Consider the following 27,271-nt stretch of genomic DNA (forward strand, 5'->3'; position numbering starts at 1 on the left):
CCATGGCCCCTTTCACAGTCTGCTCTGGAACCCAACATTTCAAAGCTACCTTCAAAGTCAGATGTTACTAAACAAGCCTACTACACTACTGGCGGATACATTATGCAGATGAAACATAAACAGGCTGGCAAGAGTTGAGAATGTGACAGAGGATGTGGCTGGGGCCACCAGGTATTTGTGGGATGGCTGTGATGGCTCAGCCATCCAGGAACAGCCAGTCTGGTCTCTGTAGGGACACCTGCGGCTTGCCAGCTCCCACTACCCAAATTACAGTACGTGCTACACAGTATTTGTTTCTGCTGTGGCCAAGGAGAGCTGCTCACTCTTCCACCTGCATGACACAGATGGTACAGATGGGAGCATGCTTCCACATGAGGATGTGCAATTACACCCAGTTCCTCCAGCTGTGACAATTACCAAGCGAAAACCCGAGGGAAGGAAACAATCCTGGCAGATAACTGTCTTCCCTGCTGGCACTTACCACTTAGTTCTCCCAGGAACAGCTGCTGCATCCATGGCCTCTCATCTCTTTCACAGTCCTTCCTGGAACCCAAGTACTTGAAAGCATTGGGTATGATAGGAACATAAAGCAGTCATCCAACCACATATATTTAAGTATGAAAATACCATGGCTTTATTTTTCTCTTAAAAAGATAGCCGTGCTTATGAGCTAAATGGAAAGGATGTATGTCATTCTCATCAGTAAACAAGATTTAACTGCTGTCAGATGCAAACCATAATGCCGAAGAAGTGACATGAAGGGGATAAAAGTCTAATGCTTTCATCTTCACAGCAATCAAATGCAAAGTAAAGCAAAAATGAAATGGACTTAATTAATGCTGGGCATTCCCACAGGGAAAACGCAAGAGGATATTATAACAATCAGTAGCAGTATTGTATACAATTTAAAAATTCCATTAGGTTGAGCCACCCTCACTCCTCTCTCTGGCTCTCTCCCATCTGAGGTATAGCAGGCTGGAACTAACAGAGCTAGTAGTCGGGAGCTTTTGCTTTGGAGTCCACTGAGATAAGTGAGTGGCAAAGTCTTGGAAGACCAGATAACCTGGCTCTGGTGAGGCACCTACGTGCAGCAGTGTCGCATATGGAAGTTGACAACATACTCAGCATTAGTCCTCTGCACAGAAATAGCGAAAGGCTCAAAAGGGTGAAAGGTGAAGGCAACAAGGCGTCGCACTGTGTGGTTGATGGGGCGGCCCAATAACCCCGCCTGGATCTCAAACTTGAGCAGGCCCGAGTCCCGGGCATAGAACCTAAAAAGAACAAGGACAGAGACAGAGAAAGAGGGGACAGGATTGATATTCACCATCAAACTGAAATCTAGACAGCAGGGGAATGTGGCAACTCATTATTTTACCTTATTAATGAAATCGCCTCTTATATCAGCCCCAGGTTATCAGAACTATAAAATCACTCTGGTATGACCAGCTCATTTAGTGAAGAGTGATTATAAATTTTACTATGTTGCACTGAGTCACTGGTCATTTCTCTTTCCTAAGATGACTCAGTTTTACAGCCTTAATTATAGCCTCTCCGCTTCCAGACGTTCCTGCCTCAAGGTTGTCTAGGCCAGGGCTAAAAATGAAATGCAAGCCACGTGTGTAATTTTAAATTTTCAGGTAGCCATATTAAAAAAATAAAAATAAAAAGGGGAAATTTTAATAATACATTTCATTTACTCCAATATATCTAAAATATTATTTCAACCTATAATCAATATCAAAGTATTAGTGAGATTTTTTTTTTTTTTTTTTTGGAAATCTGGTATGTATTTGACACTTGAGCACATCTGAACTTGAGCCACATTTTAAGTACCCAACTGCCACATGTGGCTAGTGTCTACAATATTGGACAGTGTGGATCTAGGCTCACCTTTGAGTTTTTCATATTTAAGAATAAATTCTTTTAAAAGGTTCTTTTTCATGCACGGAAACAAAATACTAAGTAGTGTTTAATTTTTCTTCTAATATGTGAGACTAAAGATGCTTCCATCCCTCCTAGTATTTAAATGCCTTTGCCATATGCAAAATAAATGCCCTGTGGTTTGGGGAACTACAGATGATTAGTGAGTGGAGGCTGCATGGCTGAGGCAGGTGGGGGTGGGGTGGCAGGGAGGATTCCAGAAAATAAAAAGCCCTGAATTAAAGAGTCCTATAATCTCCTTTTGGAAATTCAATATATAAGCAGACCTAAAGATATTTATACCTTTTGACTCAATAATCTCATATCCAAGAATTTATATCCTCAGAATTTGATTTAAGTGAAATAACTAGTACATGAATAAAGATGACTACTATGGCATTTGTTTTAATGTAAAAATGTAGAAAGAGAATAAATGCTCAGTGATGGGGGAATAGTTAAATAAATCATGGTACATCCATTTCACAGAATAATATGCCTTCATTAGGACTGTAATTGTGAGGACTATGTATAATAACATGAAATAACATTTATAAAATAAAAACAGACTACAAAAAATGATGCTAACCGTGATTACAACTATGTAAATGTAAATATGCATATTGACAAAGACTAGACTGGATTATACAATACAGATATTGCAGGAATGGCATTCTCTCTTCAAATGCTGTTAATATCCTTATATTTCTCATTTTAAATTAAAAATATAGAGAAGAATTATAAGAGAAACCCCTTTATTCAGGAGCAATACCATTTCCAAATTTTAGATTCATCTTCTCCAATTAGAAAGGTAGGAAAGTCAGAAAGGAGAGAGAAATGTATCTCATGGTACTTGACTCATATCAGATGAGGCCCATCTTTTTTATGTATAAAAAACACATAGCCTTACTCCCACAATCCCCAAACACAAAGGGATTATAATTTAAAGTGGGTTGTTTGACCTTCTAAATCTCATTCCCGCTTTACAGGACATATGGGTAAATAGGAAATACAGTAAATACTATCCCAGGGATGTAACAAGCAAAGTCTAGAATTTGGAGAATGCTAGAGGAAAAACAACCTGGTTTCCTCAATAATTTCATTGCAAAGAAAATAAAAGGGGAAAGAAGAACCTACAGAATAAAAATGACTGGCCAGGCGCGGTGGCTCAAGCCTGTAATCCCAGCACTTTGGGAGGCTGAGGTGGGTGGATCACCTGAGGTCAAGATTTCGAGGCCAGCCTGGCCAACATGGTGAAACCCCGTCTCTACAAAAATACAAAAATTAGCCAGGTGTGGTGGCGGGCGCCTGTAATCCCAGCTACTTGGGAAGCTGAGGCAGGAGAATTGCTTGATCCTGGGAGGCAGAGGTTGCAGTGAGTCGAGATCGTGCCATTGCACTCGAGCCTGGGCAACAGACAGAGACTCCATCTTAAAAAAAAAAAAAAAAAAAAAAAAAGACCGAAGGGACCAAATGCAATGCATGAACCTTGTTTGAATCTGATGCAAACAAATTAACTATAAAAAGAATATTTATAAGACAACAGGGATACATAAAAACTGACTAGATATTTGAAGATATTAAAGATTTTTTGTTAATTTTTTAAAGATGGGGTAATGGTGTTACATGTTTTGCTAGGATAACTTGGATTTCCTTTAAAATAACCCAGGACAGTGGTGGGAAGGGGAGGGAGTAGGGGTCGTGATGGAAATAGCTGAAACAGGAGTGGCCACGAGCTGGTAACTGTTGAAATGGGTGATGGGTACATGAAGGTTTATTATGCTCTTCTACTTTTTGTATATGTTTAAAACTTTCCATAATAAAAAAAAATTAACTAGTTTTTGGAACTTGACTCTAATTTCCCAAAGGAAATATTATAAATGGTGATTAATTATACAGACTATGTCACACAGGCACATTTAATACACAATGAGACTGGATGATGAAATATATCTATCATAAAGATCTAACTACCACTGTTTCTGTGTGAAAAAGACCTTCCAAGCTCCAGCCTATAGCCCCAGGAACACACCCCCCTTGAGATAACTCCACTAGTGACAGTAATTCCAGCTCCTCCCCCTAATATTATTACAGCACACAGAACAGGCTCCATATATGGAGTGACAGTTGGGTCTGTGAACTAGACTTCTGTGAGGAAAGAATTTCTTGTAAGACGTCAGTTTCAAACTTCTAACAATAACACAGTAGTCTACATTCCAAAATTCCTCCAAGTGAGGAAGCATGAGTTTCTTCTAAATCTGTCAGCAGTTCCCCAAATTGTCTCTGCTATTTTTTCTATGAGGTAACATGGCGGGATAAAATAATTTGTGTTAGATACATAATTATAAAGTCTCAATGTCAAAAACTATTATGGAATGGTATTAGATTATTAAATGGGAAAGTACAGCTTCCTCCCCTGGATACCTTTAAAAGAGGACAACACTTATCTGAATTAGATGTTCTGATGAGAAGCAAAGAGTAGGAATAATTTAGGAGACTAGCACCTAAATGATCATAGCACTCACTGCATTATAGAAATAGCCTGCCTTTTCAACCTTACCCATGAGTACGAGTCACAGTCACAATCAAATGATGTCCAGAAAAAGAGAAAAAGAAAGCAGGCCATCTTCAGCCCTTGAGCAGTTTGTAGCTATAGCAGTGACACTGTACCTGATTGGGTGATCTCCACAAGTCTTGGGCCGCTCCATGACAGATACCCACTTGTCATCGTAACTGAAGAGAGACAAATCCAGATAGGGGCTACCGCTGTAAGACTGAGCACTGATGGGGAGCTGACCCAGCAGCCGGCGTACTGCCTCTGTGTGCCCTCCATACTTGGCATTTATAATAGTGTCTTTGAACCTAAATGAAAGGACCGGTGAGGAAGGCTTTGTTAGTGAGTACACAAAGCTGTCTTGAATTTTAAATTGACAAATATATGTCTAAGAACAACTCATTCTTTAAATACAAATTAAAACCTAGGTAATGAATTAAGATAGAACTGTCTCTCACACATTACAAGTCTGGCCAGCTACAAATACTTTTAAAAAGCAAAACATATAACTAAAAATGGAAAACAACAAATTACTTTAGAAATGTGTTTGGGTTTTGGGTTTTTTTTTTTTGTTTTTTTTTTTTTTTTTTTGAGACCGGGTCTTGCTTTGTTGCCCAGGCTGGAGTACAGTGGTGTGATCTCAGCTCACTGCAGCCTTGACCTCCCAGGCTCAAGTGTTCCTCCCACCTCAGCCCCCAGAGTAGGTGGGACTACAGGCACGTGCCACCACACCCAGCTAATTTTTGTATTTTTTATAGAGATGGGATTTTGCCATGTTGCTCAGGCTGGTCTTGAACTCCTGGGTTCAACTGATCTGCTCGCCTTGGCCTCCCAAAATGCTAGGATTACAGATATGAGCCACCACACCCAGCCCTACTTTAGAAAAGTTAACAAAGGCTCTACAAACAAGTTTAAAATGAGTATAACTAGTTTATGACAACTATTTCTACTCTTTTCTAATAACAGCTCAACTGAGGAAAAAGGTCAAGAACTTATTTTCCCCAAATAATTGCCTTAGACTGAATTAGGAAGGAGTTACAGAGAACCCTGAACAGAAGCAGCCTCTGACTCTTCTTGGGATCACCAACTTCTAGCAAGCCTTTCACAAATAAATGATGCATTCTTTGTTTGTTTAAATAAAATTTGGAAACTAGCTACCTATATTCCTGCAGAGACACCAGTATCTAGAAGAATAGTAACAGACATAGAGTCATATATCTGACTTATCTTTGAAAATAATAACAGAACAGTTATTTCTCATCACTGTAACAAATGCTAAATTTTATTTTATTTTTATTTTTTGAGACAGGGTCTCACTGTGTTGCCCAGGCTGGAGGGCAGTGGCACAACCCCAGCTTACTGCAACCTCTGCCTCTCCTGGGCTCAAGCAATCCTCCTACCTCAGCTTCCCAAGTAGCCAGGACGACAGGTGCGTGCCACCACACCCAGCTAATTTTTTTTTTTTTTTTTGTAGAGACAGGGTCTCGCCATGTTGCCCAGACTGGTCTTCAACTCCTGGCCTCAAGCGATCCACCCACCTCAGCCTTCCAAAGTGCTGGGATTACAGGCATGAGACACAGTGCCTGGCCACAAAACTAAATTTAATACTCTTTGACAAGTACTTCTATTCTTCTGGAAATTTACCCTAAGGAATCACTCCTACAGGCAGAAAAATCTCTGTGTACATTCATACAGCATTGTTTATAGAGGAAGAAAAAATTAAAAAGCTAATGGAAAACTACCATTTTCAAAGATTATATGGTAACAGGGGAAATGTTTATCACATTTACAAATAAAAGAAGTAGGATACAATACTGTCTATATAATATGGCTAAAAACACAAAGAAAACAAAAACTCACACTTAAAGCAAAGACTGCCAGAAACACATTAAAATGTTAATAGTTGTATAATGACATTTTGAATTTTTTCCTTATTTTTCACTATCCTACAGCTTCTTAGAAAGAATGTCAACTGTCTATCAGTATATATTTTTTAAACCTCTATATTCAAGCATATCATATGGTTCAACAATCAAGGGGATATAAATTTTTTTTAGTCTGGGAGAAAAGTATAATATCTCATCCCTGAAACAAATGGAATAAAAAACTTCAGTGTTCCTAACTTTCATGAGACCACAAAGATTAATTAGTTGAGGGTAATTTTTATTTTCACTATTAACCTATGGTATTAGATGGACATGAACACTTTTCTGCTCCCCCTAAAGAAAGCCTAGCAAGCAACACTGCTTTTCCATTACTCCTACTGACAGTAATTTTCACAGCCTCAGTATAAATCATAAAAATAAATCTTGGGCCAAAGAGAGCTTATTTTTTCCCCTTCATTTGAGCTGAAATAAAAGATCCTGGGCACTTCAGTTTTCAGCAAGACCTGGCACCATCTCATCTACACCTTAGCCCTGCCTGACTCACCGACTCACTGGCTTTCAAAGGTAAAATGATGTGGGCTGGCTCACAGCTTTGTGATGACCACAAATCAAAGCATCTGTGATAATCTACAAGTTGAAACAGTTCCTCTTCCTCCACAGCACCTACCACCTCCACTCTCCATGCTCCCCACTGATTAAAAGCAGTCACTCTCTTTGATGTCTTCACACTTTAGTTCCTGCCTCAGTGTCACTCTGTCCAGCTATACCTCTCTTAGTTCTCGGTAATTTCAAAATCCTCAGAAAGGTTCTTTACAGCACCATAGCCTCCTGCTAGTTCCTTGACCTCCTCTCAACTTCAACTGCTTATTCCACAGTCACACCCTCAACCTCACCATTACCAACGACTGCAAACCCTCTCTAGTCACAGGGTAGACCGTCACGCTCTCCAACCATCTTCTCTCCCATCTTTCCAGCTCACTCCCTCTATTCATCCCAACTTCAGCAATCCTTTAACCCCCACAGGACCTATAATCCACTGATTCTACCAACTTCTTCCCATCCTGCACTCATCATATCCTCTCTTCCTTCCTTCCACATAGATGAAATTACTAAATCACTCCGTTGCACACATCCTCAACAATCTTAAATTCTCTTGCTTTGTGGTACTTGCTTAGAAAAACTACAGCCTCCAGTTAAGCTCAACTCTTCCTATTCCATGCCTGTACTACTTGGTTTTCTCCATGGCTGTAGAAAAAACATACAATGCTCACTTTAAACTTATGGCCATGAACTTTATGTGGGCTCTTAATGCTGCAGGGCACTCATGCTACATTTCCATAGTCCTTCCAGACTCCCATGCTCGTTCATGACTATTTCATCTCCCCTCCTCCATGCTCACTCTTAGCCAATGGCATCGCTTACTTTGTTACTAACAAATGGAAGTTAGCAGAAGATAACTTTTTTAAAGCCTCATCAGCACATCTACCCAACATTTGTACATATATAACTTTCTGTGCTCCCATGCAAGGCAAATCCCTCTGCCAGTGCACTAGCACCCAACCCCTCTCATACACTTAAGCAGTTCTTCCACTTTCCTAAACTGTTTCCCCTTCTCTACAGGATCAGTCCCATCTGTATGCAAACATGCCATTTTTTCCCTCTCATCTAAAAAATAACAAAAACAAAATCTAACACTACCTACCCCTCCAGCTAATGCACCACTTTTCAGCTCCCATTGTAATAAAACTCCTCAAAACACTTTTCCATACTGTCCAACTTTTCTCCTCCCATTCTTTCTTAAACCCACCCTAAAGAGGCTTTCACCCCTACTATCTCACTCAAACTACTCTTGTCAAGGTCACCAATGACCTCCACATTGCTAACTCCAATAAGTTAATTTTCAGTCCCTATTGTACTTGACTCGTCAGGTGGCTGTGACACAGCTAACACTCCTTTGAGAAACTATGAGATATCTCTACTTACAGAACTTTTGATCTTCTCCCCTAAACCTGCTCTACCCACAGGTTTACAGTTTAATGGCAACTCTCTCTTGCAAGCTGTTCAATCCAGAAACATTAGAATTATCTTTGACTTTGTTCTTTCATGGCCCATAGACCATCCTCCATTAATCAATTGGGCTCTAACCTGCAAAATACATTGAAAATATAATTACTTACTATTCCCAATGCTACCACTCTGATCCCAGCCACCACTGTTAAACAACAAATAATCAATCACAGAGGACTTGGTATGTGCCAGACACTCTTCTAGGTGCTTAGGATACATCAGTTGACAGTAAAGAATTTAAATCCTAGTGGCAGGAAACAGAATGCCATAGCTATTACTTACTGGATCACTGCAATAGTCTCTTAACTGGTATCCCTGCTGCCACCCTACCTGCCTACATTCTACTCTTAACAGAAGAGCCAGAGCGACTCTGTTAAAACATAAGTGAGACTACGTCACTCCTCTGCTCAAACATGACACAATCTACCTCATCTATAGTTAAAGCCAAAGCCATAGAATGGCCTTATGTATCTGCCTACCTCCCCACCCCAAATCAGGTCTCTGACCCTATTTCCAAGTACTCTGCCCCTCGCTCACTCCAGTCCAGCCACCCTGGCCTTCTTGTTGTCCCTCAAATGCATCAGATCTACCTCAGGGCCTTTAGATATGCTATTCCTTTTGCTGGGTATATTCTTCTTCCTGCTATCCACATGGCTTGCTCCCTGACTTCCTTCAAAAGCTTTCTCAACCACCACCTCCTCAGTGAAGCCTATGCTGACAACTCTACTAGGAAAACTGGCAATCTCTTCTTAATATACTCAAACCTACCAGTATTCTAACAATTTTATTTTTTCCTTGGACACACTTTTCTTGGACTCCTCCACTTTCGTGCTTCCAAATGGTCTGACAGGTGGACAGTCATTCTGCAAATTCCCTTTATCATTATCCTCAAGACTCTCTTTGCCTCTCTCCAGTGTCAGACTATTTCCTACATACCATTCTTTTGTGGTCTATTGAAGTGCATCTCCATAGGCTTCCTTAGAAAAGGTACATGAGAGGTAATCTTTTCAGACTTCACAGGTTTGAAAATGTCTCCATTCCACCCTATTATTTGGATATAGAATTCTAAATTGCAAATCACCCTTTTCATAGAATTCTGAGGGCATGATTTTAATGACTTCAAGCTTTCAGTATTATTGATGTCTGATGTCATTATGATGACTTATTGTTTTTACATGTGAAATGTATGTTCTTTCTCAAAGTTTTCACAATGTTCTCTTTATCACCAATGTTCCAAAATTTCATGACGATATGCCTCTGTGTGTGGGTCTTTTTCATTGACTGTACTGGATACTAGATGAATCCAGTGGTGCGCTGATAAAGGTTTAATTTTTCTTGGGGGAAAAAAGCCATGATTTGTAGTGCTTCCTGATTTCTGTGGTGTAAATCTTCCTGCCAAGGTACCAATGTGACATTACTCAATGCGCAGTTGCCAAGAGAAGAGCTGTAGCACCTTATTATATAGTATTTACACCATATAGATAAAATAGATGCAAAAACCACAAGAGCCTAAGTAACAGTAAAATCGGAAATAATTTGGAAATAAGTTTTAATAACGACTTTGTTTAACAATCAGCTTGCAAAAATTTCTGAAAGTTTAACAGTCAGATCTCATGAGCCAGGACAAGCCAGCTCCAGAACTGGATGGTCCTGCCAATCTAAAAATTCATGTTCTTCAGTCGTGGGGAAACTATCCCATTATTTCTCCACTTTGTGTTCTCCACTGCTTCTTCAGGAATTAGACAGATATTTGGCCTCCTAGGCAGATACTCTATTTTTTTTTTTTTAATGTTTCTCTTCTAGGTCCCTCCTCTTATCTATTTACTCTACTTTTTTGGAGAGTTCCTCCACTACATCCAACAAATTTTAAATTTCCAAAAGTTTCTCATTGTTCTAGGAATGTTCCTGGTTTTTTTTTTGTTTTTTTTTTTTTTTTTTTTTTTTTTGAGTTGGAGTCTCGCTCTGTACCCAGGCTGCAGTGCACTGGCGCAAACTCGGCTCACTGCAAGCTCCGCCTCCTGGGTTCACGCCATTCTCCTGTCTCAGCCTCCCGAGTAGCTGGGACTACAGGCGCCCGCCATCACGCCTGGCTAATTTTTTTTGTATTTTTTTTATTTAGAAGAGACAGGGTTTCACCATGTTAGCCAGGATGGTCTCCATCTCCTGACCTCATGATCCGCCTGCCTCGGCTTCCCAAAGTGCTGGGATTACAGGCATGAGCCACCGCGCACCCGGCTGGAATGTTCCTGTTTTTATACTTTCAATTGATTCAGCGAATGTAACATTGTTTTTTTTTTTCTTCTTCTTCTTCTTTTTTTTTTTTTTTTTTTTTGAGATAGGGACTTACTTTGTCACCTACTCTGGAATGCAGTAGCTTGATCTCGGTTCACTGCAACCTCCGCCTTCCAGGCTCAAGCAATCTTCCTGCCTCAGCCCCTCCAAGTAGCTGAGCCAACAGGCGCATGCCACCACACCCAGCTAATTTTTTTGTTTTTTCGGAGACCAGCCATGTTACCCAGGCTGGTCTTGAACTCCTGAGCTCAAGCGATCAGTCCACGCCAACCTCCCAAAGTGCTGGGATAAAAGGCATAAGCCACCATGCCAGACCTGTTTCCTTACTCTTTATTCTTTATTCTGTTTGTTTTGTGTTGGTCTCTTTTAGGATAAAGGCTTTCCTTAAATGACTCATGATCCTTGGAGTCCATTTTTATTCTTGAACATTTATTTTGACCTATAAGGGTCCCAATTTCATTGATTTTTACCAAAAGATTACTGGGAAAAGATTACTATAAAATTTAGCATTTAGAACCATGCGTTCACAAGAATTAAAAAAAAAATTTCAGCTCCCTCTCCCTCTCGCCTCCCCTTTCCACGGTCTCCCTCTCCCTCATCTCCCCTTTCCACGGTCTCCCTCTCCCTCGTCTCCCCTTTCCACGGTCTCCCTCTGATGCCGAGCCGAGGCTGGACTGTACTGCCGCCATCTCGGCTCACTGCAACCTCCCTACCTGATTCTCCTGCCTCAGCCTGCCGAGTGCCTGGGATTGCAGGCATGCGCCGCCACGCCTGACTGGTTTTTGTATTTTTTGGTGGAGACGGGGTTTCGCTGTGTTGGCAGGGCTGGTCTCCAGCTCCTGACCGCGAGTCATCTGCCCACCTCGGCCTCCCAAGGTGCCGGGATTGCAGACGGAGTCTCGCTCACTCTGTGCTCAATCTTGCCCAGGCTGGAGTGCAGTGGCGTGATCTCGGCTCGCTACAACCTCCACCTCCCAGCCGCCTGCCTTGGCCTCCCAAAGTGCCGAGATTGCAGCCTCTGCCCGGCTGCCACCCCATCTGGGAAGTGAGGAGCGTCTCTGCCTGGCCGTCCATCGTCTGGGATGTGAGGAACCCCTCTGCCCAGCGGCCCAGTCTGGGAAGTGAGGAGCGCCTCTTCCCGGCCGCCATCCCGTCTGGGAAGTGAGGAGCGTCTCTGCCGGGCCGGCCATCGTCTGAGATGTGGGGAGCGCCTCTGCCCCGCCGCCCCGTCTGGGATGTGAGGAGCGCCTCTGTCCGGCCGCGACCCCGTCTGGGAACTGAGGAGTGTCTCTGCCCCACCGCCACCCCATCTGGGAGGTGAGAAGCGTCTCTGCCTGGCCGCCCCATCTGAGAAGTGAGGAGCCCCTCCGCCTGGCAGCCGCCCCGTCTGGGAAGTGAGGAGCATCTCCGCCCAGCAGCCACCCAGTCCAGGAGGTGGGGGGCAGCCCCCGCCTGGCCACCGCCCCGTCCGGGAGGTGGTGGGGCGCCTCTGCCTGGCCGCCCCGTCTGGGAAGTGAGGAGCCCCTCTGCCTGGCCGCAACCCTGTCTGGGAGGAGTACCCAACAGCTCATTGAGAATGGGCCATGATGACGATGGCGGTTTTGTCAAATAGAAAAGGGGGAAATGTGGGGAAAAGAAAGAGAGATCAGAGTGTTACTGTGTCTGTGTGGAAAGAGGTAGACATGGGAGACTCCATTTTGTTCTGTACTAAGAAAAATTCTTCTGCCTTGGGATGCTGTTAATCTATAACCTTACCCCCAACCCCATGCTCTCTGAAACATGTGCTGTGTCCACTCAGGGTTAAATGGATTAAGGGTGGTGCAAGATGTGCTTTGTTAAACAGATGCTTGAAGGCAGCATGCTCGTTAATAGTCATCACCACTCCCTAATCTCAAGTACCCAGGGACACAAACACTGCGGAAGGCCCAGGGTCCTCTGCCTAGGAAAACCAGAGACCCTTGTTCACATGTTTACCTGCTGACCTTCCCTCCACTATTGTCCTATGACCCTGCCAAATCCCCCTCTCCGAGAAACACCCAAGAATGATCAATAAATACTATTAAAAATTTTTTCAATGTATATATACATTATATTTTCAATGTAGCAAAGTATGATTAGTGGTCAACAAAATATGTTAGCATACAATTCTGTTGGGGAGACAGAAGAGACATATAAATTTGAGAATCAGGAGAAACAATGTAAAATTCCCAATTATGGGTATAATTTGCTGTGAATTTTTCATATAAAATACTTGAATACCAAATTACTACGGTAATTAGCATCCTTTTGTTATATTTTAAAGTGTTGGAATAACTTTATTTTAAATATCAATGTTTAATATACACTGAAAATAGCATCCTCTGCAACTACTTAAATTTAGTAGTAGCAGGAAAAAAAATTTTTTTAATCGACTTAAAAATATGTGACAGTACCCCCAATTTTTCAAAATCTTTTGGTGGTACAGTAAAATTCTGAAGATCACTGAGCTGGAATATACAACCTTTCTCCTCAGTTTTTTCTGGAGCTTTCTGTAATTTTGTTTAATTCCAGAGGTATTCTGAAATAATTTTTGGAAAACAGAGTTCCTTCTAATTCCTGGATAACTTCATTCATTCAGCAAATACCTACAGAGCTCCTCCCACAGGGCAGACACTGGCCTTGGTGTTGTGGATATGGCAGTAGACATAACAGACAAATCCCTGCCCTCATGGAGCTTATAATCTAGTGACTTCTTTGATGTTTTGAGTGAGTGTACCCATCTTTTGTTCTTTTTGTTTTTTGTTTTTGACGCAGGGTCTTGCTCTGTCACCCAGGCTGGAGTACAGTGGCATGCTCATGGCTCATTACAACCTTTGCCTCCCAGGCTCAAGTGATCCTCCCACCTCAGCCTCCCTAGTAGCTGGGACTACAGGCATGCACCACCACACTCGGATATTTTTTTTTTTTTGCATTTTTTGTAAAGATAGGGTTTTGTCATGTTTCCTAGGCTGGTCTTGAAACTTGGGCTCAAGCAATCCACCTGCCTTGGACTTCCAAAGTGTTGGGATTACAGGCATGAGCCACCACACTCAGACTGTTACTTGTTAATTATCTGCTTAATTTTGAAGCAAATTATAAAAGAAAATTCATCCCAAAATGAAAAAAAGCAAAATCTGACCCATGTTCTGCATCTAAAAATTCTTCTATACTGAAGAGATACTAAGGCAGATTTGTGTGAACCAAAGAAAAAGGAAAATGCAAGACGGTTGTCTGAATTCAATAGCCATCTATCTGTAATTGAGTACTATCTTTTTATATGAACATGATGCCACTGCATTAAGATATATGTTTTTCCCAGTGGCAGTAATGCTTATTCTGATTCATCCACTCACTGTGGTCTGATCTATCTTTGGACCTAAAACAGGTATTTTCCATTACTGTCTAAAGTAAGGGAAACAATTTAAGGATGTGAAATATGATGAGGCACTGTCTAACTAAAGTAGGATTTAATTTAGGCCCTTGGCCCAAAGGAACCATTTGTTTCATAATAATGCACTATGGCAATTATCAGAAGCTCTGGCTCATAGGAGGGCCTTGCTGACTGTGGGGTATATATTTAGGGTGACCTAAGTGATTTGTAAAGGGACTCCAGGTGTCAATATCTGTAAATCTCCTCTTTGTGTTGGTCAGTTTTCCTAGGGAAGAATCTCTAACCTCCTGCCTGGAGAGTACAAGCCTGGATGCCATATCTGGGAAGGGGGATAGGACTCTTACCCTTCAGTATGTCAACTTTCACCTAATTCCTGTTTTTAGCATAACACGTCTCATCCCTATTTTTAGATATACCTCATGAACTTGAGACCAGAGCCCATCTGGTTCAATCTGTCCAGAGAATAAACTTCCAGCCTTTTGCAGAGGTAAAAGAAGAGATAGTCACTTGGCTATGTAGACCTAGAAAAGGGATCTAGAGGGTCTGACTGCTCCTTTTAAGAACTTTACCAATCCTCCTCATTTCAGCCTACCTCACAGATACCTTCAGAAGTATTTTCAGAGGCACCTGGGACCTCCAACTTCCTGACCCTTTCCCAAGTTATCTGGTGTAAGGCAGCTTGTTTCTTGATGACTAAGCTCTGCAGCCTTGAGTTTCTGCTCTCTGAGGTATGCTAAGTCAGTTCTCATTCATTCACTGGCTTTTCAGCTTTTAAAACTTTGTTAATATGTCCTATCTCCCATCGTCTCCTCTCCTATTCTCTTTGTTCTTCCAGAACAAAGAGTTCTATACTCTTTGTTTATACCTCTAATGTTTATACCTCTTATTCCTTTATTGTCATTTGAGTGGGACTTAGGGATGGAGCAAAGATAAATACATGTGTTCAACATATCATGTTTAACCAAAAGTTTCTAAAATGATTTTCTTATTCATTCAATAAACGTAAGTGCTTGACAGTGTACCACTGAAGATATAGCAATAAATGAAGACACAGCTTCTGTCTTTCTGCAGCTCACATGCAGTCTAGAAAGAATCACAGACAATGCACAAATAATTCCACAGGTGCTGAGACAGAAAGAAGTTCAGGAAGAAACAAGGGGTTATAATAGGCAGAATAACCAAAGCTATGTGGACAGACAGAATAAGAGGTTTCCTAGAGACAACAGCTATTGGCCTAACACCAATTTTTCTAAAGAAAAATTAAGACTGTTGAGTCTGGTGGAACAGCTTACCGGCGCTGGATCTGCCTTGCAAAATTGTTGCTAGAAGCTGAGCAGGGAAACTGAACTTCACTGTGCAGGGTAGCATTACGAAAAAGGTCACAGAAGTTCTCAAAGAGCTCCAAAAGCTCATCTGATGTATTCTCAAACACAGCAATCACCTCTGTCGTCACCATATTGTACACCACAAAGAAAGATGCCTGCAGAAGAAAAGAGAGGTATGGGACAGCTGAGTATAATGCCACGTGTAGGAAACTTATCACTTATCACTTGGCTGAAAATTCAAGGCATGAATTTTCCAAAAAAAACCAAACAACAACAACAACAAGCAAACACCTCGGCTTTACCACTAAGGTGGAAACATGGCTCCAAGTGGTTCTGGGAAAATAGGAAGCAACAGTGGGATTTATCAACTGAGAGCCTCAATGTTGCCAGATTTCCCACTATATCTGTGCTGCTAGAATTACTGAGATGGCCAGCATATAAGTATAAAAAGGTTTTAAATTTTCATTTCAAACTGTGCAAATTCAATATTTTTCCTTCCAACTGTTTATTCCCTACTCGCTCCCCAACCCACCCTGAAATAAAAAGCACTTCTTAAAATGCCAGATTTAATTTTCTTTCCTGCTGAAAAAGTGATTTGCAGCCTGGAGCTGCCTGTTGGCAAATTATTTTCTCTTGTATGTGTACAGTTGAAAGTTCAATTTAGGGATATTTATTTTTCCCTCTTAATATTTCTAACATGCAGAGAGACACCTTAAGTACATCGTGTTCTAAACTGCCCTGGCAAGTTGTATACAAGCAGGGTACTGCTGAACAAATGAAAAATCAGATAGGCATTTTCCACTTTTTCCTCATAAATGTTCTTTCAGCCAAGAGCATTTGTAAAATACATTTGAGATTTGTAGCAATTAAGATCAGAGGGGGAACCTGAAAAGCATTCAAATGCCATAGGTGGCAGAGTTACTGCTTTTTCTAAATGGGCCCCTAGGTGGCTAGCCCTCTTCCTTTAAACCTCCAGTGATCTGCTCTGCCTAACAAGGAAGCTCCAAGAACCCCTAATTTTTGCTACAGTGAATGTAGCAGTGTGAATCAACTACTTCTGACAGGACTCTAGAAGTTCTCAGACCACTAGGATTAGTACTCCAGCCTCCTATGATTGAGTTTAAATCTCCATTACCAATTTCTGGAGCCATTCGACCCACCTGTTTTACTAGTAATTAGTCCTTCTCAGAGCTTATATTACATGGCTTTTGCAGTCACCTGCAAATTAAATTTGGCTGTAAATTAAAGAGGCTAGAGGGTAACCTGAGAATAATACTCATAATATTACCGAGGCCTTGTGTTTGGATGTACTTTTTACTTATTAATCTTATTGGAACCTATCAAATTAAACTGGGGGAGGAGAGCAAAGGACAACTAGGGCAGAAAGATTGGGTTTAGAGTTACAAACTGTATAAGCAAAGCATAGAACCCTAGTTATGTCATTAGCTACAACTTATTGTAGCTACCAGAAAAAACTAGGCCACCTTTTAGCAAAGAAGAAAAGGATAATCTCAAAGGCAGCAGTCACAGACAACTTATTCCCTCCAAAATAAAAAGGTAATTATAGTTCAAACCTAAACAAAAGATTGATTCATGTCCTTTCTATGGCCCTGGACAACACTTTGATCCTATCAGGGCTTCACCAGAATCTCTCATAATTACATGGATATAGAATTACTCAAACATTTACTAGCCTTCCCTCCAAGGCAGACTGGGAAATAAAGAACAGGAGAGTAGAGAAGTCAAGGACTTGACTGCAATATCCCATGATACATAAGATGAACCAGATGCTCACCCGTGATTGCTCAATGGGTGACTTCATCATTGATAGGGAAGAAAAAAAATCCACAACAAATGATCTCTAACCATATTACTCCCCTACTTCTTTTTAGAACACATAAACTACAATTCGGAAGGAAAATGTTAGAAGATATTTTACCACAGGTAGCTGGTGAGGTTTTAGGACACGATACCCTGTACAGAATCTGTTAATGGTAGAATCAGCTACAGGTCAATAAGAGATACCAAACTCAGTTGACTTCGTGGTTTACTGATTTGCTGGTTGTTCTGAATTTCCAAACTAGTGTCTAAGGAGACAATCTGCAAACAGGAGAATGGGGAGACATAGGTGTAGAAAGGTAGTTCTCTAACTTGGTCAACACTGAAGTGGAGAGGTTTTCAAAGACAAATGCCCAGATTACCCTTAATTTCAACATAGTGTTTCAATCCCCAAATCTTAGCAGTTCTGTGCTCTTTATATCACCTTATTCCCTTTTGAGAAATGCTTCTTCCCCCTACTGAAAGAAAGGCATTCTTCCCCCAAACTGAAAAACCTTTAAGATTTGCTGTCCTGATGACTCTCCTCACGGATCATAAATTTCGGCTTCCTTTTGACCTCTTCACTGCTCTACAACCTATATCCCAGCATGTGGGCAAGGTCAGGGTAAAGTCACAAAACTTAATTCTGCCAAATGAATGCACCTATTAGTTACCTTATAAATAGGACTTTACAGAGAAGTAAATTGACATTAACCATTTAAGGATGAAAGTGGGGTTACTTAGAGAATTTTCTTTTTTGTATGGTGTACTCATTCTCATTGCCAGAACTAAAACAGCCAGACCAATACGTACAATCTTACAAAATCAAGGGAGGTTATCCATAAGTAGTCCAAACCTTGACCTTGTAGCATTTGGGCTTCCATCTCATGAGTACTGAAAATACTCTGCAGAAGAGTTAGGGTAGCAATCAGAGTTGACTATCTTCCTGTCTATTACTTGAACTTTAGCTTCCATTTGTCCAGATAAATACATATGACCAGAGAAAAATGGAGCTGATTTTAAGTTTGGGCCCTAGGATATCAATTCAGACTACGTGAAATGTCTATTTCTGAGGGGTGGGCTATAAACAAACAGAGAAACCTTCCCATTTTGCCAAGGAGATTTGACAAGTAAAAGGCAGGAGTGTACCTCATACCTGTGATGGATCTGTGACTCGCAGTGTTACTACATCCTCACTAGTGTACTTGATAAACAGGTGGTTTTCATCCAGAAGCTGCATTTTCCACATTCGCAGCTGCCGCAGTTGGTCAAAATACTGGAAGAAGCGCCTCTTGGCCATTGCACTACCATCCTGTTCTGCCCGGCGCCACAAATATACCAGCAACCGGTGTTTGAGGGAATTGATGAAAGGATCCCTAAAGGGATTGGCCATGCCTGTCTGACTGTCCCGCTGTACCTCAGGGAAAACAGCTGACACAGTGAGCAGGTCATCCTCATAGCAAAAGCGGCCAATGGTCCGCACATCAATGAAAGTGCCTTCAGGAGTCACCTGGAAGACATGGATGGTCTGTTGTTGCACAGACAAGATGGCCAGGATGTTTTTGTACAAGTACAGCCCTTGGTTGTGTGACAAGACCACCTTGTCACACTTGAACGTGCGTGTATCACATAAGCGGCCAGTGTGAAGGTCAATGATGTGGAGGGAATAGTCTTCTAGAGGGGACCGTGGGTTAGGGGTCACTGATTCACTGTTCCGATATACCTCAAAAAATGGAGGGTGAGGCTCATCTGGGAGGTAGGCAGCTGAGCCCACGATGACACAGCGGCAGTCATCAGTGAAGAGACTACACTCCCGGTTCAGGTGCTCACCATTGGCCGCAACATTGGTAATGTGCAGCAGGACAAAAAAGCGTTCAAAGAGCCGGCCCCGGATATTCACTGACCGCTGGTCATTGCCATTGGACAGGATTTCTCCTTCGTATCCCTGCAGTAGGTCCTCTGCTGCCTGGCAGCCCTGGTACTCATAGATTTCAAGAGATGTCTGGTCTGAAGAAAAAGCAATAAAGTAGCGTCCATCAGGTGAGAATTTACGCAAGAAACAAGGAGGCTTTTCAACGTTGACAACTGTGAAGTTGGGGAAGACATTCTGATGGAACACTCGGACTTGGTGCCAGTGGGTACCTGCCTTGCCTGAACTGATCCGCCGGCGTTCCAAGCGGTGAATGACATTTTGGTTTTGGATTCTTCGAGGCTTGATGGTAGAAACATGATGATCCATTATCACATCTCTAAACAGAAAAGTAAAGCAGAAGTCAAGAAAATGAAACAGAATTTACCAAAATATAAATATATACAAGTGAAACAGATTTCTCTTCTTATATCCTGAACCTAGGAGCTCCCAAGATGACAGTGACTGGCATTACTACTTCCCAGATTATACTGAGTAAGTGGTCCTAACATTTCTAAGTCTAGAAACAGGTCTAAGGGAAGGATCTAGTTCACTAGGAATACCTTCCAAGTATGCTCAGCTGTTGGGAAAGTTCAACAGAAAAAAACCTACAACTACAAATTTGAACAGTATAAGACACATTCGGCCGGGCGCGGTGGCTCACACCTGTAATCCCAACACTTTGGGATGCCGAAGCAAGTGGATCACCTGAGCTCACTAGTTCAAGCCCAGCCTGGAAAACATGGCAAAACCCTGTCTCTACAAAAAAATATAAAAATTAGCCAGGCATGGTGGCACATGACTGTAGTTCCAGCTACTTGAGAGGCTGAAGTGGAAGGATTGCTTAAGCTTGGATCATTGAAGCTGCAATAAGCCGTGGTCACAACACTGCACTCCAGCCTGGGCAACAGAGTGAGACGCTATCTCAAACAAACAAACAAAAAAATCATATTCAATGTGCATTCATTCCAGCAAAAATATTTATTGGGCTGTTAAGATATCCATATTACCCAAAATAATCTACAGATTCAATACAAACCCTATCAAAATACTAATAGCACTTTTCACAAAGATAAAAAATTCATCCTAAAATTCATATGGTATCTCAAGGGCCTCCAAATACACAAAATAATTTTGAAAAAGAACAAAGAGGATTCAAGCCTCTTGATTTCAAAATATATTACAAAACCACAGTAATCAAAAAATTGTGGTACTGGATAAAGACAGACACAGACCAATGAAATGGCCCACAGATAAACTCTGGCATATACAGTTAAACAATCTTTGATAAGGTACTACTACTACTCAATAGAAAAAGGACAGTCACTTCAACAAATGGTGTTGGGAAAACTGAATAGCCACATGCAAAAGAATGAAGTCAGACCCTATCTTACACCCTATACAAAAATTAACCCAAAATAGGAAAAGGATCTAAATATAAGACCCATAACTATAAAACTACTAGAAGAAAATACAGGAGGAAAGCTTCATGACATCAGATCTGGCAGTGATTTCTTGGATAAGACACAAAAGGCATAGGCAACCAAGACAAAAATAGACAAATGGGAATACGTCAAACTTAAAACTTCTGTGATCAAAGGACACAATCAACAGAGTGAAAGGGCTTTCTACAGAATGGAAGAAAATATTTGCAAATCATATATTGGATAAAGGGTTAATACCTAGAACATATAAAGAACTCCTATAACTCAGTAACAAAAAATCATATACCCAATTTTAAAATGGTCAAAGTACTTGAACAGACATTTCTCCTATACAAATGGCCACAAAGCATATGAAAAGATAGATGCTCAATGTCACTAATCATCAGAGAAATGTAAATCAAAACTACAATGGGATATCACCTCACACCCATTAGAATGACTGCTTTTTTTTAAAAAAGAAAATGACAAGTTTCATTGAGGACATAGAGGAAGTTGAACCCTTGTGCATTGTTGGTGGAACTGAAAAATAGTACAGCTACTAAGGAAAACAGTATGAAGATTCCTTGAAAAAAATTAGAACTACCATAAGATCCAGCAATTCCACTTCTGGGTATAAATCCAAAATAACTGAAAGCAGGATTTCTAAGAGATATTTGCACACCCATGTTCATATCAGCGCTATTCACAGTAGTCAAGAGATGGAAGCAACCCAAAAGTTCACTGATGGATGAGTGGATAAACAAAATGTGGTATATACATACAAAGGAATATTATTCAGCCTTCAAAAGGAAGAAAATTCTGACATATGCTACATCATTGAACCTTGAGGACATTATGTGAAGTCAAATAAGCCAATCACAAAAAGACAAATACTGTATGATTCCACTTAAATGAAGTATCAAAAGTAATCAAATTTAACAGCCAGGTGCCATAGCACACACCTGTAATCCCAGCTACTTGGGAGGCTGAGGTGGACCACTTGAGCCCAGGAGTTTGAGTCTAGCTTGGGCAACAGAGAAAGACCCAATCTCTAAAAAAAAAAAAAAAAAAAAAAAAAAAAAAAAAAAAATTTTAATGTAAAATGCTTATCATTAAAAAAGAAAAAGGAATCAAATTCACAGAAACAAAGAAGAATGGTGGTCACCAGGGACTAGCAGGAGGGGAAAAGAGAAGGTGCTGTTTAATGAGTTAGACTTTTCAGATTTTCAAGATGAAAAACTTCTCGAGATCAATTTCACAATGTGAATATACTTAATACTACTGAACTGTACACTTACAATCGGTTAAGATGGTAAATGTTAGGCTATTTTAAAATCACAATAAAAATATGTTTTAATATTTATGGGGCATCTATTATATGGCAAAGTTTTCTAATTGTTTTATTATACCTTGATTCAAATCAAAGTTAAATCACAGGCCATAAAAGTCAATGGCATTTAGTGAAAAACTTAAGTTATAAAGCTGTTGCCAGATAAGATGGAATAATCAAACACCACCTTCTCTCTCCCACTAAAAATGCAGCTATAAAACCTAGACAGAATGCATAAGACAGGCATATGAAAAAAACCAATTGGCTAACAATAAAGTTCCACTGAATGGGCAGTGAGGTTAACATTGTCTCCCCTGGTTCTCCTGCTGCTTGGAGAGCAAGTGTGTTGCAAGGAAGGATAATTAAAGCCCCAATTTTGTCATCAGAGGATCAAAAGGGAGACCCCAATGGAACCAGAAGGTACTGGGGAGATATCAGAGGGGGAGGAGCTCAGAAAAGTAACATCATGAAGTTGTTCATGAACTCCCAAGCTGCACACGTGTGGATCTGGTCCAAATCATACTAAAGGCTTTGAGAACTGAAATAATCAACACCCAGATCACAGACTGGCCACTGAATGTCACATACATGGGACAGATCCAAATAGCACTGCAAAGACTTTCTGAAAATTCATCTGCCATTAGAACCATAGCCTAAAGAGAGTTACAAATTGCAAATTCCCTGAAGCTAATTAGGTAGATTGCCTACCAAGCCAAAAATCACCAACATCCTCTTAGGATTTAAACAAGCCCTATCATCTTATAATATTCAAAATGTCTAGGATACAATCCAAAACCATTCAGCATATGAAGTACTAGGGAAAAACTCAATCTAGAAAAGACAATTGACAGACACCAATGTTGAGATGCTACAAAAGTTGGCATTCTCTGAGACAGATTTTGAAGTACCTATTATAAAAATGTTCCAATAAGTAATCACAAACACTCTTGAAATGATGGAAAAACAAAGTCTCAGCTAAGAAACAGAAGATATTTCTTAAAGATCCAGATAAGAAGTTTAGAGCTGAAAAGCAATAACCAGCATACAAAACTCTTCTAGCTTCCATAGAATCTAGTAAAATTTCTTTTAAAAATTTAAAAACAATTCTGAAAAAGAATAAAAAACTCACTGATGGGCTCAAGGGCAGAATGAAGTCATCAGAGAAATGAGTCAATCACCCTGAAGATAGATTAGTATACATTACCCAATGTGAACAAAAGAGGGAAAAAAAAAAAAGACTGAAAAAAAGTCAGTAAAGCCTCAGGGCCCTAGGGAAAATATCAAAAGGTCTAACACCTTGATCTTGAGGAGTACAATGCTTAAAAAAAAAAAAAAAAAAAAAAAAAATTAAGAAATAATGGCTGTAATAGTTGGCGGTGGTGGCACACATCCATAATCCCACAATTTTGGGAGGCTGAGATGGGCAAATTGCTTGAGCCCAGGAGTTCAAGACAAGCTTGGGCAGCATGGCAAAACCCCATCTCTACTAAAAATACAAAAAGTAGCCAGGCACAGTGGTGTGCACCTGTAGTCACAGCTACTCAGGAGGCTGAGGTGGGAGGATCACTTGAGCCTGGGAGGCAGAGGCTGAAGTGAGCTGAGATCACGCCACTGCACTCCAGCCTGGGCAATGGAGTGAGACTCTGTCAAAATAAAAAAAAGAAATAAAGAAAGGAAGGAAGGGGAAAAAAAGAAAGAAGAAAGGAAGGAAGGAAAGAAGAAAGGAAGGGAGAGAGGAAGGAAGCAAGGGAAGGAGGAAGGAAATTTCCCAAATATGGCTAAAGATATAAACTCCAATTCAAAAGGTTCAGAGATCCCCCCAAATTCAGGAAGTTCAGAGACCCTCAAATAGGATAAATCCAAAGAAATCCATGCCGAGACACATCATAGCTAAAATGGAAAAAACTAAAACATATACAGTAAAAACCTCTAAAGTAACCAGATAGAAACCACGTATCACCTATAGAGGCACAATTCAAATGTCTGTAGATTTCTCATCAGAAACCATGGAAGTCAGAAAGAAGTGGAACAACATTTTTTAAGTGCTGAAAGATCTACCTCTGTTTCATCATTCAAGTCTCAGCTAAAATAGTACCTTCTCAGAAATCTTCCCCAGCCACCTTACTTCTGCCCACATGAATCTACTGATACACCCTATATTATTAATGGTCTTTATCTCTTCCTGAAATTAAGTTGTTTACCTTTTTAGTATCTGTCCCACCATACCAGAGAGCAGGGAACTGGTCTAATTCCTTGCTGTATTCCCAGCACCTAGGAGAAGGGACAGTTAAGCGCTCATAAATATGTTAAAATGAATTAATGGAGCAACAATTGGCATGAGCCTTGAAGAATAAGAATACACTAAACAAAGTAAAAGAGGAACAAACCGGCCGGGTGCAGTGGCTCACGCCTGTAATACCAGCACTTTGGGAGGCTGAGGCAGGGAGGTCACAAGGTCAGGAATTCGAGACCAGCCTGGCCAACATAGTGAAACTCCATCTCTACTAAAAATACAAAAATTAGCTGGGCATGGTGGCGGGGACTCCAGCTACTCAGGAGGCTGAGGCAGGAGAATTGCTTGAACCCGGGAGGCAGAAGTTGCAGTGAGTCAAGATTGTACCACTGCACTCCAGCCTGGGCAACAGAGCAAGACTCCATCTCAAAAAAAAAAAAAAAAAAAGGAACAAACCAGATAAAAAGGTACCTAAAAGACTAAAAGACACATTTTTAAAAAGCATGACATGGCACATTTGGGAAACAGAGCAATTTCAAGTGGTTAGAGCACAGGAAGCACAGAGTGAGTGATAAGAGAGGCCTAGAAAAAGACTGGAAAGCAGGGGAGTGATTGGATCCAATCTGTATTTTAAAACGTACACACAATGAGGTATTTATTCATATTCTGTCTCCTTCTGAAAAGGTTCCAAATGCCTTATATAAGTATATATAATACCCAGTCAAGTTAAAAATGTACATACCTCCATGACTGAGCAAGTTTCTCAAACTGCTAGTCACACCTCATGAATAGGGCCTTGGATCAATTTAGTGAATAGTCTTACTGACATTTTAAAAAATGAAATACAAGAAAATAGAAAGTATCAAGCTATCATATATTGCAATGCTAAGCACTGTTTTGTAAAACGTTTATTTCAATTATATTGGAGTTACATGCACTGAGTAAAGACATAAAATGTATACTGATCTAGACTAGAGCAAGGGTCTGCAAACTACTGCCCTCGGCCCAAATCTAGCCCAACTCTCACCTCCTGGTTTTTTTGGGATCTCACTCTGTCGCCCAGGCTGGAGTACAGTGGCACCACCGTGGACCTCCCTGGCTCAAGTGATCTTTCTGCCTTGATCTCCCAAAGTGCTAGGATTACAGGCATGAGCTACCACACCTGACCCCTACCTCCCAGTTTTTGTAAATGAAATTTCATTGGAACCCTCCCATACCCAATCATTTACATATTGCTTTTGCCCTACATAGGCAGAGTTGAGCAGCTGAGATGAAGATCTTACTTATGTTTATGGCCCTCATTAGATGGTGATGTCCCACCGACCAGTACGCAAACACTATATTCTGTATGCTCATCACAGTGTTTGACACATGGTAAGCCTCCCTTCTTGAACACTGGACCTGTCTAATGGGAAGTTCTGTGTCAACTCAGGCATCCACAGGGACTATTCCCTCTGCCTGGAATGCATTTACCCTGCCCCTTGCTGTAACTTCTCAAGTTGCAGCTTAAGTGCAGTCTCCTTTAGGAAGTGTTCCCTGACCATCCTATCTAAAACAGGACTCCCATTATTATTACATTTTGTCTTCTCCATAGTAATCATTGCAAGTTGTATTTACACTTTCACTTGCATGCTTGTGTTTAATGTCTGATTCCCTTGCTAACCTGTACTCTCCAGACAGGAAGTAACCAGGTCTACCTCAGTCATGCGGTATTCTCAGAGCCTAGCACTGGGACTGGCACATGGTAGGCATTTGGTACTTTATGGAATGAAAGAAGAAAGCCTGACTGAATTGGGACACTTGTAATGCCCAAACTGGTTTTTACTAACTCTGTTTTTAGACTCTCCCTTAGCTAAGAGAGCCAGACAGACTCCATCTTGGCTCTTTCACTGGCAGCCCCTTCCTCAAGGACTTAACTTGTGCAAGCTGACTCCCAGCACATCCAAGAATGCAACTAACTGATAAGATACTGTGGCAAGCTATATCCACAGTCCCCAAGAATTCATCTGATTGATAACACCCAAAGCCCCACGTCTATCACCTTGTAATAGTCATAAAGCCCCTGCACCTGGAACTGTTTACTTTCCTGTAACCATTTATCCTTTTAACTTTTTGACTACCTAACTTCTGTAAAATTGCTTTAACTAGACCCCCCATCCCCTTCCTAAACCAAGGTATAAAAGTTAATCAAGCCCCTTCCTCGGGGCCGAGAGAATTTTGAGCGTTAGCCATCTCTCGGTCACCGGCTAATAAAGGACTCTTAATTCGTCTCAAAGTGTGGCGTTTTCTCTAACACCCCGGGTACAACATAATGGAGGCCCCAGCGAGAAATTAATGCCACTGGGTGAGAGTTGGTCTTGCTCCAGGCTCCCCCGGAAGGACGGCCGGCTCAGAGGGGGTTACTACCTGAGGAAAGAATTTTCAGGTCCCCAAACAGTGACCACCTTCCGGAGGAGAGCGGATTGACTACCATGTCAGTGTCCTAAAATTCAACATCTGAGTCCTCAGCTTCTCACCCCGGGGTCAGGTAGGTCAGATTTGACTTTGTTCTGGTTCTGGTAAGAGGGAAGTGGCCCTGACGAGGGCATCCCTCTTTTGACTCAGCCCGTTACTCTAGGACGCTACTGGGTTGAGCCTTGGTTTTCTGGTAGGCGCCTCTGTGTCTTGGTTTAGGTGGGAAGTGGTCCTGAGCAGGCCCCTCCCTTGGACTTAGCTGAAGACCCAGGATGCTGGGGAGCTGAGCCTTGGTTTCTGGCAGACCGCTCTCTCTCTCTCTCTCTCTCATCTTTCTCTTATTCAAGTTTCTTGGAGAATCTCCAGGAAAGAAAAAAAAAAACTGTTACAAACTCTGTGTGAATGGTGAGTGAGTGTGGGAGGACAAAGGCTTGCGTTTGTCTTCCAGGTTGTAGCTCCACGGCGAAAGCTACAGAGTTTGAGTGGGCCCTCACCTGCAGTTCTGGGGCGACCTCGTAAGGCTTAAGGCAGCATCGGACATAGCTCGATCCCAGCCGGGGGTTTATACCGGCCTGCCAATGCTAAGAGGAGCCCAAGTCCCCTCAGGGGGAGCGGCCAGGTGGGCATCTGACTGATCCCATCACGGGAGGGCC

General features: G+C 41.4%; 1 protein-coding gene across 8 annotated transcripts in view; it reads right to left on the reverse strand.

Annotated features, from left to right (window-relative positions):
- Positions 1-610: 610 nt before the first annotated feature.
- The window catches only part of DET1 (DET1 partner of COP1 E3 ubiquitin ligase), a 33,527-nt gene continuing 6,866 nt past the window's right edge, over positions 611-27,271 (reverse strand). For 3 of the 8 annotated variants that reach the window (XM_001164740.5, XM_016927371.2, XM_009429789.4), the window contains 4 exons: positions 18,425-19,517; positions 15,418-15,605; positions 4,588-4,779; positions 611-1,271 (listed from right to left, as the gene is read on the reverse strand). In XM_001164740.5, coding sequence (XP_001164740.1) covers positions 1,082-1,271; positions 4,588-4,779; positions 15,418-15,605; positions 18,425-19,507 — 1,653 coding nt within the window. In that variant the 5' untranslated portion in view covers positions 19,508-19,517 and the 3' untranslated portion in view covers positions 611-1,081. Of the gene's footprint in view, positions 1,272-4,587; positions 4,780-15,417; positions 15,606-18,424; positions 19,518-24,132; positions 24,203-27,271 lie in introns of all 8 variants that reach the window. The other 5 variants (XM_016927373.2, XM_063794321.1, XM_016927372.3 and 2 more) reach the window with 4 other exon arrangements.

The sequence above is a fragment of the Pan troglodytes genome, chromosome 16, assembly GCF_028858775.2.
Source record: "Pan troglodytes isolate AG18354 chromosome 16, NHGRI_mPanTro3-v2.0_pri, whole genome shotgun sequence".
NCBI classification, from domain to species: Eukaryota; Metazoa; Chordata; class Mammalia; order Primates; family Hominidae; genus Pan; species Pan troglodytes.